This window comes from Pithys albifrons, chromosome 2 (genome assembly GCF_047495875.1).
Source record: "Pithys albifrons albifrons isolate INPA30051 chromosome 2, PitAlb_v1, whole genome shotgun sequence".
In the NCBI taxonomy this organism is placed as follows: Eukaryota; Metazoa; Chordata; class Aves; order Passeriformes; family Thamnophilidae; genus Pithys; species Pithys albifrons.
This window is the reverse complement of record NC_092459.1, coordinates 101,708,227-101,720,934: the sequence shown is the minus strand read 5'-3', so window position 1 is coordinate 101,720,934 and position 12,708 is coordinate 101,708,227. Positions and strand designations below refer to the sequence as shown.

At 40.8% G+C, this 12,708-nt stretch overlaps 1 protein-coding gene across 1 annotated transcript in view; it reads right to left on the bottom strand.

Annotated features, from left to right (window-relative positions):
* ALK (ALK receptor tyrosine kinase) overlaps window positions 1-12,708 on the bottom strand; it is a 312,192-nt gene that overhangs the window by 37,689 nt on the left and 261,795 nt on the right. Inside the window, exons 10-11 of the mRNA XM_071548064.1 lie at window positions 5,003-5,097; window positions 3,482-3,625 (exon numbers count right to left, since the gene is read on the bottom strand). Coding sequence (XP_071404165.1) covers window positions 3,482-3,625; window positions 5,003-5,097 — 239 coding nt within the window. The remainder of the gene's footprint in view (window positions 1-3,481; window positions 3,626-5,002; window positions 5,098-12,708) is intronic.

The following is a 12,708-nucleotide window of genomic DNA, read 5'->3' as shown; positions in this document are numbered from 1 at the left end:
TAGATCATGGCAGTCAGTGCCATGTCCAATCTCAATTTAAAAACCTCCAGAGATGGTGAATCTACCACCTCGCTGGGCAGGCCATTCCAATGCCTGATTACTCTCTCTGTAAAGAGTTTTTTTCTGATATCCAACTTAAATTTCCCTTGTCAGAGGTTAAGCCCATGCCCCCTTGTCCTATTGCTGAGTGTCTGGGAGAAGAGACCAACCCTGACCTGGCTACAACTTCTCTTCAGGTAGTTATAGACAGTGATGAGGTCACCTCTAAGCCTCCTCTTCTCCAGCTCCCTCAGCCACTCCCCACAGGACTTATGTTCCAGTTCCTTCACCAGCCTTGTTGCTCTTCTCTGGACCCGCTCCAGCACCTCAATCTCTTTCCTGAACTGAGGGGCCCAGAACTGAACACAGTACTCAAGGTGTGGCCTCACCAATGCAGAGTACAGGGAAATGATCACTGCCCTGGTCCTGCTGGCCATGCTGGTTTTGATCCAAGCCAGGATCCCATTGGCCTTCTTGGCCACCTGGGCACACTGCTGGCTCATGTTGAGCTTCCTGTCAATTAGTACCCCAAGGTCCCTTTCTGCCTGGCTGCTCTCCAGCCACTCTGTGCCCAGCCTGTAGCGCTGCAGGAGGTTGCTGTGGCTGAAGTGCAGGACCCGGCACTTGGCCTTATTGAACTTCATCCCAGATCTTTGAAAGCAGTGGAGCTTCTTTGGATTTACTGTCATGTAAACAAAGTGGTACCTGTCTTTCAAACTGTAGTTCCTGCTGCTTAGGCTGAGCTGGCTTGGGGACTTAGGAAGGGCATTTTATTACCCTGTTGTCTCCTCAGCTTTAGGAACACAGTTCTTTGTTTATGGATTTCTTAAGAAGGAAATATTACAGCGTGTGATCCATCACACAAGTCAAAGATCCTATTAGCTGTAATTACTTTTGGCAGACTTCATATTGGTCAGTGCAGTCTTTGAGACTTCAGGGTGGTGCTGGTGCTGTTGGTTCACTTGCACAACAGTAAATATGTGGCCATCAAAGGAAAGGCCTTGACAGACTCAGCCTGAGGTTTCCTAAATGCATTACAGGATGCAGAAAGAAACAAGATTAAAGCTGGGTAAAATGCACAGCCCGAGGACCAAAAAAGCATCTGCAGTGCTTATTGAGAGCAGACAGGGACTCGGCAACACAAAGGAAAAAGGTGATTCAGTGCTGCAGAGACCCTTGGAAATGCAATGGCTTGCTGCTGCTTAGCTTCTCTGATTTCTGCCCTGTCTACTCTGAGGGTGCAAGGGCAGAAAATTGCTGTAGGAGTGATTTCATACCTCAAGGACTAGAGACAATTTTAGACAGAATATGAACAGCACAGAGGAAAAAGCCCAGAAAATAGGTAAGCTGGCTTAGATACCACAGGGATTGCCTTGAATTTTCACCCCAAGGTCATAACAAATTATTTTAATTGCTCACAGTACCTCAGTGACCTTCTCTTCTACCCTCATGCAATCTGATTCCCATTATTTCTACTATCCAGGCATTTCTTTAAATTGTATTCCTGACACAGGACAAAAAGTAGAAGAGCTAAAAGATGTTAGATCTAGTGAGAAGAAGGAAGTAACAAAATTCTCAAAAAAATCTACAGCCACAATATTTCTAGCCCACACACCCACTTCACATTAACTTTGAATTCAGTTATCTAATGTTTTTTTTGTCAATAAAACAGTAGGTACACTGGAAGAAAACGCATATGTGACTTAGAAAACTACATCACCACCGAAGCACTGACATATTTAAGGAAAGTCAACCAGAAGTCCATAACCTACATCTGCGTAGGACTCCTACCACAAGATCCTAAGGGGAATACTGAGAGCACTTAAAAGACGACTCCACCTACAGGCAGGAAACAGAAGTACAAATGTTGAAGAGAAGACTTCAACGGCTCTTCAAACAGGACATAAAGATGTTTTGAAAATTATACTTTTGTGACCAGGCCAAGCTCATACAAAACAGCTGTAGCAGAGATGGATGCAACCTTTAGAGCTGAAGTACAGCTCCACCCAGACCAGCATTGTCTCATATGCGCTCGTTCCCTCTGTCTCATTCCTTCGAGACTTCTGTCAGCAATCCTGTACTTTTCTTGCTGTCTGATGCTCAGTACATAAAATATCAATAAACTCCACCTGACAGCAGCTCAGCCTACCCCTCAAACTGTACCATCAGGCTCCATTGCCAGAGCTGCCTTCACAAGAGAGTTCAGACAGCAGCAGCTGCCCTGCTGCAGCAACACAGAGGGGCTAATGAATCCAGCTTCTCAGGCAGCCTTTGAAGGCTGCGCAGAGCTTTTGACCACACTCACCAGACTGCTGTTGGTATCAGAGTCAACACAACTAGTTTGTGCATTTCAACAGTACACTGCAGGTAGCAAAGTGAAATACAACCTAGAATAAAATAGATGCAAAGAAATCTCTCTAAGACAGAAGACTGGGAGAAAAGTATGCAGCAGGACCAAAGCCCTAGGGTTAGGGACAAAGTAAAGGAGGCAGATATCAACCACACACCTGTTCTCTAACTCAAGAGAGGTGGTATTTCAAATTGGCAAGTAACTAGCTAGTCTTAAGAGAGGAGAAACAGCTGCACACAGTACTGAGGGTCGCAGTTGTAAGAAGTGCTTCTCTCTCCTGTAGCTACCCTTCACTTCCATGGTCAGCCCTGCTACCACAGGAAGGAGCTCATGGGTAACTAAATCAAATCAGGAATTGAAGCTGGCAAGGAGGAGGAAAGGAAGCAGATTCAAATGGACATGCACATGTAGAGCCCCAAATAGTTATTATGAATATGTGGGCAAGCCTAGGAGAGGTAAGAGAGAACCATTTGGGAGACAGTGATGGGAGAATGAGGGAAGGGAACTCTTGCATTTGTTTGCCCTACATCACTACATTTAAGCTGGAAAGAGGACCTGAGGCCTAGGGGAGAATGAAATAACATTAACATACAAGTCTGACATTTCTAACTAAATAAAAATCATATCATTAAAACAAAGTTCAGTGTGGTACTGTTTCAAATGGACAATGAAAATTTTACTAAAAAAGAGAGGCTATGTTATTTCAAACCAAGCCTATATTAACTAGAGTTGGGTGTTCAGGTTACCAACTGGTGACCACAGTCAATTTGGACAGTTCACTTTGATCACTGATAACTTTTATATGACCATGACACCAAACAAACCTGTCTACCAGTTTAAAAGCACTTTTTACTTCAGGAGGGCCTCCTTCTGGTTCTTTCACCAGCTTGCAATCAGAATCCAAGTTACAGTTAGCAGCTAAAGGTAATTTGCTTTCTAGAACTTGTTTTGTTTTGTTCGTAAGGGACTTGGGAAAAGCTCTAAACATAGGCTTTGGAAAACAATCATATTGCATTTAGCCACATCTAACTGAAATCTGTACTAGCTGGAAATCTCTCCCATCTGCTGATGCTTCTCAGAGCAGACAATTACCTGCTGGACCAGAAGTGGGGGCACTGTTGAGCTGGAGATTTCCCAGAAGCTTTTGTTCCCACCCAAATTTCTTCTGGCCACCTCTACTGGTGAACAAATTGCTTGAGTCTGGAGTTGTACTTCGAGGTGTCTTCTCTCCACTGACTAGAAAACAAGAAGTCACAGATTGGTTTATGACTGAGGGTGACTAAGTATGCAGTCCAAAACTGAAGTTAAATTCAAGGCTGTGAACTTCTGTGCTGAGAATAAGGGCCTGCAGTCACAGGATATAACACTACTAAAAGGAATAGGCAGAGTGACTTTCCGTTGCTATTACAGAATGAGGATGAAAGAAAAATAAACACAATGAGGAGTAGGCAAAGCAGCAAGTGACTGAAAACACAAAGCAGAAAAACAGACCACAATCTTTAGAAACTGTTACAGTTTCTCTTTAACCAGTGAAATATGTGCATTTTTTTTTTAATTCTAGTCTGATTTTAAGATCTCTTTAGAATACTTGAACCTGAGGCATACTGTACTTAAGCACAGAAACCATGAGGTATTACTGCATAAATGGAGAGACTCATGCCCCAACCAATGCAAATTAACACACTACAAAGTAGATGAAACATTCCGACTGCTGTTGGATGAGGAAGTAGTTTAGACATTTTCAGTCCGAATAGGGCTACAGAGGTTGTAGCTTCAATCCTAGGAGATGAAAGAATGTACTTAAGTTCTACTGCTCAACTCAAGGCAGAAATTTCATTTCTTCAGAGCAGCAATCCTCCAATCCTCATGTAAGTAGCTGGTCTGAGGTACAGAGTGACAGATCATTGAACACATTTACAAATTAAAGCAATTCACTATGCACAAGATTATGAAAGATAAGCCAGACACAAACATTTAATAAAAATCTAAATGTGGTGAAATCTGGCATCAGAGGTACAGGCTGGGCATATTCTAGAGGCCAGTCAATCCCAAAGCCTGGATCAGAGTCCAAATTTTTCCCCAGAGCTGTAGAGTGTGAATATCCTAGTCTCTGATTCAGACTTAAATGCATGTCAGTCCAAATAAAATAACCTTGTTCAAATTTCACTGGAATATTGTGCCCAGTGTTATTGCAAAGTTAGTGTCAATCACAGGATGTCTGTCTTTTCCTAGCCAGAGTCCAACTGTCATTCATTTTGATAACTGTCACACTGCAAACCAGGTCATCTGGAAATCTATAATCACAGATTGGCTTCTGCATCAGCTTGGATGCAGAGGTGATGCTACTGCCTCAGCTGGAAGCTGTCTCTCCCACACCATATGTCTCACTACCCACCTACTGCCAAACTCAGAACCCATCCACTGGTCAACTTCACTAATAAGATTTGTACCTGAACAGGCTGCTCTGCCTAAGCACAGCTATTTCTGAAACATACTTTTACCTTTCAAGAGTCTTTTGAAGATAACAACACCCAGTCCCTTTCCCACAGTTTGAAAATTTCAATTGCATGGCAAATAAAAGACAAGTCACTTGCAGATAAAGTGAAAACTTACTTGTTAAATAGCAGTCCAGACTAAGGGAGACATTGTCAAAAGCAATAATGGCATCAGACCCTTCTCCCCATGAAGCAGTGATCTGAAACCAAAACCTGCACAGATTGGAAAAAATGGGATTAAATTCTGCTAAAGAGATGAAATTCAGAGCTCTTCACAATTAAAGCAGTTTTTGAATGGGGGAGAAAAACTTTTCACATATGAAAACATTAAATTGACAGAGAAAGTATCCCCACTCCTAACAAGAAGGAGAACTATACACTAATACAGGTAGACAGAATAAAAGAATACAGCCTGTCTTCTCTCCAGAGACATACAACCTGAAGGAGGTAGAAGTGTGTTTTCTGACCATACACATACACAAAGTCCCTTGGCTTCTAGAATAGACAAAAACCCAACCAAACCACACAGACCTCTAAGTGATTTTATTCTCACAAGTGATTTACACCATAAAGTGTTAAGAAAAAAAAAGTAGGCAGGGCTCCTGAAGTAATTTGGAGTTTCTAAAAGGAACTGGCAATCAAAGGCTGAAACCAATTTAGAAAGCATTGGTGTTGATCCACCCTGTAGGGATACCTAACAGCCCAGGCAATCACAAAAGAGAGGAACTGACACAGGGTAGTCCACAGGAAGAGCAGAACTCATTATCTCCTTAGAGAAGCTGAGCAGGTTTACCTTAAATCACTTCCACGCTCTCAGCTGGCTATTGCCAGGAAGTTCTGCCACTGCTACATTGCCAGAAAGAACACTGCAAATTCACCCTCAGTGATATTACAAGTCAACGGGAACAGCAAAAATAACCCATAACCAAATACTTCAGATCTGACAGTATATTGACCATGCATTAATTTTATGCACTCAGAGATTTGGGTTTTCTCTTGGTTTAGCAATTTCAAGTTCTCCCAATGCATAAAATGATAATACTCTGCTTAGGAAAGGGAACAATTTCTAAAAGCAGCCGACCATGTCCCAGAAGTTAGATACAATGCTGAGAGGTTGCATCAAGACTATAAAAACACGAGCTATATTGCATGCTGTAGAACAAGCTGGAAGTGAATATGAAATATTATTTAAACCTAATTATCTGTTGCATCTTGATGTATTATACCAGCAGAAATTTAGCCATCCATGGGTCTTTTTACTGTAGATCTGTTGCTGATGGTTCCTGCTCTATCTCTTCAATAGAAGTGTTCAGTCAGAAGGTGAATTCTTCCAGGTGTTTCAGTATAGAAAAGAAACTGATGGCAGAACAAGGTGTTTTGAGGAGCAGCCCGATTTATTTAGGAAGTCTTTAGAAATTCTGTCCCTTGCAGCAAGAAGCTAAACACTCAATAGAATTTTTCTCTTCTCACAGACTGGATCTAAAATATTTTCTTTCAGCTTTTTGTATGCTGTCAGTATCCTTACATCAGTCTTGTTGACTCCTACTGTTTTTAAATACTACCTCTCCTTTACCAGCAAACCAAACTCAAAACCAAAATTCAACTGAGGTTTCCCTGGTCATGTGCATCTTTACTCTGGAACAGCATTTTCCTGTGTTTTTAATGTGGATTTTCACTGAGCTTCCTGACTCAGTCAACCCATGTTACCAAATTCCATGTTGTTCTCAAACACAGTGCAGTTTTCACCACCAGAGATGACAGTGAGGTTTGGCAAAAGCCAAAACAGACCCCAGGGATATATGTGCCTTCAAGTATATGTAGACTGAAGTGTCATCGTCTCCTGCAACTGGTGTTCTTGCCCAACTACAGGTGGGGACATAGTAGAGAAAAGCTGGCACAACCAAAATGAAGGCTTGAGACAGAAAAATCTCCTGTCAGTCTGTGAAAGGTGCATGGGATTTAAAACAGAACACAGCCCACTCACAGCAGAAAAGATTTGATACAGGCACAATGATCCTCCTTCTTTATTTCTGGTCAAGAAAAATGATGATGCTTCAATCATGAGATTTCTCACTCCTTGGAGGTATGCATTGGACATACAGAGAGACTTCTCTAAAGCAAACTTTTTATGCTCTAAAGACATGAGAAGCTGCCATGAAAGAGCAGGTGATTGACACGAGTAATAGTGGATATGCTGAAGGAAGAGTATCCCTAGCATCAGAGGAAACTCCGAGCAGCAACACAATTTTCCTTGCTAAATGATCCATCTTTATCAGCTGAAAAGGTGGCAGTTCAATCCATACAAATCTGAAGATCACAAAAGTGTACTTTTTGCCTTCCCAGTCCATACAAAGTGCAACTGCAGGCTGTTACTGCCAGCAATCTCTCAGTCCTTAGCTGGGATGCCTGAAACCCCTTGTGGGTATGTCTAGGAGGAGAACTGGAAGGAACATAAAATCCTTGGATATTAAATTGGCTTCCAACTGAATTGGCTGCCCTTCCCCTGCCTCTTTCCCTCATTTGCTCTACAGCTGACATCCCACAACACTTCAAGCAAAATTACAAGCTCTAGCATAAACATAAGCTGTTCAGTTTGAGACATGCCACATGAGACTTAAACAAAAGCTGTTGGACAGTCACAGTGGGCTCTGATCTACTTTTTCCTGCAAGTTACTGTGCCAGCAGCAGAGATGACTGAACCATGTGTGAAACAGGTCCCAAACCACCACAGCTCACAGTCTGGTATGTTATGGAGAACCACTACCTACCCTGGCTTTAAAATACAGGCTGTAGCTCAGCAGAAGCTTCTTGCTTCCTGTTGTGTGCTGCTGAAACTTCCAGGAAAAGTTAAGGTGGAAACTGATTCAGCTGCACATCTTTCAGCTGTCTGTGTCTGAAAATCAATGACCTGCCCCGCCCACAGTGAACCTTTGTGCTGCATTGAAGGGACTGCTGAACCCCAGCCTCTGAAGCATTTGATCCTCAGCCTTTTTCCTGAGGGTGCACATTAAATGCCACTTGGAGGCAGGGACACTTTGATGTGAATTTATGTTTGTGAGGTGTTAAACTAGGCTCGGAAATTAATTACAAAGACAAGCAGCTCCTCTCTGTTAGCTTTTCCCTCCACTCTGCAGACTTTAGCTCAGGTAGTGTAAAGGGAGAAAGATACTTCTGCAAAGACTACTATGCACCTTTGTAGCTCCAGGCAATTAAGCACTTCTAAAAAGAGCTTCAGGCAATTTCTTAAGGTTCATGCCCCAAGATGTTATGTTTTGATGCACTTTTCATGTCATGCCACTTCAGACAATAAAGGGTTGTTTCTATGAGAATTACCAAATGTTCAGCTCCTAAAAACTTGGAGGTATGATACAAATCAGTATTTCTGTTGTTGAAGGGAATGTCATCTAAGATGCCCATATCATAATGCAATAGTCTGCTTTTTACCTTTATTTACAGTTCATTCAAGTTAAGAGGGAGCCTTGCTGATTTGACCTGAAGGGGAATCAGGACCAAAACACTCAAGAAACTTCCAGAAGTTCACAAGGGATGAAAAAAACAACACAAATGCCTCCAAACTACAAAAATCCTGTAAATGCTAAACACTGTTAGGACCATAAGTGCTGCTTTGGTCGTTTATTAATCTGATTTTTTCCTAACAGAAATGTAGTTTCAGTACAAACCCTCTCTTGAGACCAGCATTTCTACAACAAATAGTTCATCATTTTATCTTCTCCAGTTTAATGCCACTATTAATTTAGAAATATGATGTCTTTCAAATTCCATTGAAACAAGATCATCAGTTAACCAACATTTCAATCATTAGCTTTGGTGATTTTAGCTTAATGGACTAATTAAGGGAAATTTAATCAAAACTGAAGATGGAAATGTCACACATCAGTGAGATGGAAAAAACCCCACAGACAATCTCGTTCCCTTGTCCCCTCCTTTTCCTTCCGTTTGATCCTTGAAATCAGTGAAACAACTCCCTTTGACTTTGGTGGAAGCTAATACTGAAACACCAGAAGCAAATGCTATTGCAGTGACTCAGTACAGCGCTGGAGGTGGCAATGTCTCACTGGTATTTTCGAATAGATCAAAGCGGGAGCTGCCTGCTCACCCAGTACTGCAACTGGTACCTGTAATGCATGAATACTGGTCCACAGCACTGCACAGACACACTCCCTGCAGACACAGATCTTGTGAATAGCCATGAAAGAATATTCCTGAAGGCAATTATACAGGAGCAGCAAAATTAGTGCTGGCAATTTTGTCATGACTATTGCTTAATAAATCCCAGCAATTTCTTCAGATGGAATCCAAATCCTCACCAGATATATCTGCGTTTGTAAGATAGATTTCTTCATAGGAATGAAAATATGGCTGCTACAAAACACTTTATTAACTTAGATATTAGAAAAATCATTACTTGAGGACTGGTGCAAGTGACTTCTAGCCTGTCTCTTCTTTTGCCCTATTTGACTTGGAACACATCTAGGAAAAAAGTTCCTTACATGTACCACAATTGGGAAGCACAAGTTACATTCTAGATAGTTGAGTGTTAGCTGAGCTGTGAAAGCAAATGTATACAAAGGCCTATTTAAAAAAAAATGTGTTTGAGGCAAATAGGAAATGCTGTACCAGGTACACAAAACCTCCATAATGCAAATCTCCCCTTTGGGGACCATCAACTCAGCTGTTTGAAGGACACAAGTTTTACATAAATTCAAAAACCACTCAAGGGTGATTACTGATCTGATATTTCAGATTCACAGATAACAAATGGAACCAAATAAACTTTTTTTGGTTTGCATCTTTGGCCCAGTTGAATGGTTCCATGAAAGACAGGACCAAGCATTTTTTAACTCAGATAAATGTGACAGAAACAGGATTACATTAAAGCTTCTGGGCTGTAATCTCTCCCATTCCTCTGGATTTTTGAAGCTTGGGTTTTATTTCAGTGTGGTCAGGATTTGAGCTTCATCACATCATCTTGGGTTTTCTGTTCAGTTGGTTCTTTTTGATTACTTATTTTTCTCTTGATCCTAACAGAAGACTGGTTTCCCCAAAATATCTGGGGCTTATTCATATAGGGAAATACAGAACTAAAATTATGAAGATAGATCTATGTTGGTATAGCTTCCATGAGGACAAACTCTTTTGCTTATGTTTTACCTATCCTTAGGTCTTCACTGCACAGAAATGTTTTTATGCATGTATTCAAATACTTTTGCATGTATTCTATCCTCTTCTGTTGGAATGGAAATAAAAAACATTTTTCTTGAATTGAAGACCTCAGAAAGCTGATTTTTTGCAAATTTTGCCACTCCCTCTCTTCAGCATCTACTGTGAATTCCACCTAAATATTGTTCCTGGCTCATACAGAGAGTTCAGATTTCCATTAGCCAGGCTCAGGCAGCTGTCTTCATGCCATTATTTTACAAAGGCTCATAATCATTATTTTTTTTCTTTTTATCATAAAGACGTGGATTATTAACCAAGACTGAACGTTAATCTCCTCTGTACTCAATCCCCCATGCAGGGACACGAACACCGCATGTCTGTACATACAGATCTCATTTCATAACTTGTAATGTTTTGTCTCTCTGATGGAACTGATTTCTCTCTCTACCTAGCTAAAATAATTATGGCTGAACCTGCTTGAGATGGAGGTACTTACAGAATGGAGAAGTTTCAGGTCACTAACCCTTATTACATTCAGGTTCCCATTAACTTCTCTGTTACAAATGATGCATTGTTAGCTCACTTCACAAAGGAATACTTACTATTTGGGATAAAAGACACATTCAGATGGAATAAAATTATTTGGAGAAATATAAGCACGTTAACCAACTCAGTTACACTGACAGAACTGCCATGCAGGAAGTTACTTAATAGCTAGTAATAAAGGTTGAGATTCAAACATGTTATTAAAGGCAATCATGCAGAATACATGCACGTACAAAATCTGTCACAGATACTCTGTACACAGTCACCAAAAAACCCTTTTCAGATGCACAAAACAGTCCCTGGCAGAATAACTCTATTTCAGGAGGAGGACATAGCACACAAACATAGTTAATGCTAGAGAGCAGTGGAACAGTGATATGGGTGTTAAGTCTTAACTGTTTCTAACAAAGTAATGTATGACCACTTAAGGCAGCACAGACTAGTCTTATTGAATGGATATAAGAAGAGAGATTAAAGAGATCTGGGTGTAGATGTGACCAAATAATATATATGTGGTAATAATGTGTAGGGAGACATAAGTCTAGCTTGTATGGAGGGTCCCTATTTCTTTACAGAAGAATGGGAAGAAAGTTCAGGAATAATATGATATAAACAGGCCTCTGGATCAAAAATGTTGCCAACAACCTTCCTTTTCTTTTTTCTTCTTGGATGGGAAACCTGATGCCCAGAAACTTATTAGAAAGAAAATCTGAAAGGAGTGTGATGAAGACACAGAGCAGTGCAGGAAAAATTATTGGACAAAAAGAGTGCTTAGCCACAGCTGGGAGAGATAACAGCAGAGTGGTATGATATGAGGCAATTTCTTTCTCCTTGCCTTTTTACTGCAGCAATGAGCGAGAGGGTTCCCAGCTGCTTTGGCTCCCTTTGAGACCAGAGCTGCTGAAAGGGCCAGAGAGAACAAAGGATCTCACTCCCACAGACTGAAAGGGAGTCCCACATTGATAGGTAGACAAAAAAACCCACCCTAATGAGAACCAGCGTAGTTCATAAAAATCCAACAAGTCAGAGAGACTGGAATAGGTTAAGAAGCTAGTTTAAAGAAAGAGAAAGTACAATTATTTGGATATGAATTCTGTCTTGTAGCAACAGAGTATCACCTTCTGAGGTAATTGAAGTCTGTAAACCTTCTTGCTTTCTTTGTCAGGAAGGTCTCATTCTTACCTAGCCTTCCAGGTTAGTCATATTTTTGCCTTCCAACGTAATAAAATTCCTCAGTCTGTGTTTAGGAGAAGGTCATCAGCAAGAAAATAATTTTGATGCTCTCTGAGCACAATGGGATGAAAAGAAAATTTCTTTTTACTTTCTGAACATGCTGCCCTGTTTGAAGGACACAGGGCCCAGCCTTGCTATCAGTGACAAGGCAAGTGGTGCTGTATTTATGACTGGAAATTTAGTTTCTAGAGACCTCAAGTAAACTCCTCTTACTCTTCCTTTCCCCATCTGGCCACTTCTGCTTAAGACTGCCTACAAAACTAGGCTTTGTTATGCCAAAAAAAAAAAAAAAGAAGAAAGGAAACCGAGGAAGCCTTTCTAACAACTAAACACATTTAAATTCCTTTTTTTTTATTTCTATACAATCTTCTTCTTTCATAAGACTGTACTGAGGTGGGACAGGTTGCTATTAGCCATTTTTTAGCAGGTTCTTCTTATAGAGGTTACAGTGAAATCTTTAAAGAAATGGACAGGTTTAGTAGAGAATATAGATCTTAAAAGATCTGAGCTGGGCTGGGCTGGCTAATGTGGAGTCCACTTCCAGATAAGTTCAGCCAGATGATAGAGGTACCTGTAGAACATTTAGTGGACAAGCTCCACGCAGCTGGTCTCAGCTTCATCAAGGGAGCAAAAATCAAGAGATTTAGAATTTGTTTCTTAAAGCATTAATTTTCCAGACAGGCTTCAGCCTATTAGAGTTAATCCTTTTCCACCTCTCACACTGTGTAGCAAAACAGTTGCTAAGCGGGTTGGTGATAATGAGCATCAGTCTACAGTAAGCTCCAAAGAATCACTTAGTTACACATGCTTGTGTTTTACCTATGTGATATACCTTAACACCATACTGTTTAACTAACAGAATGT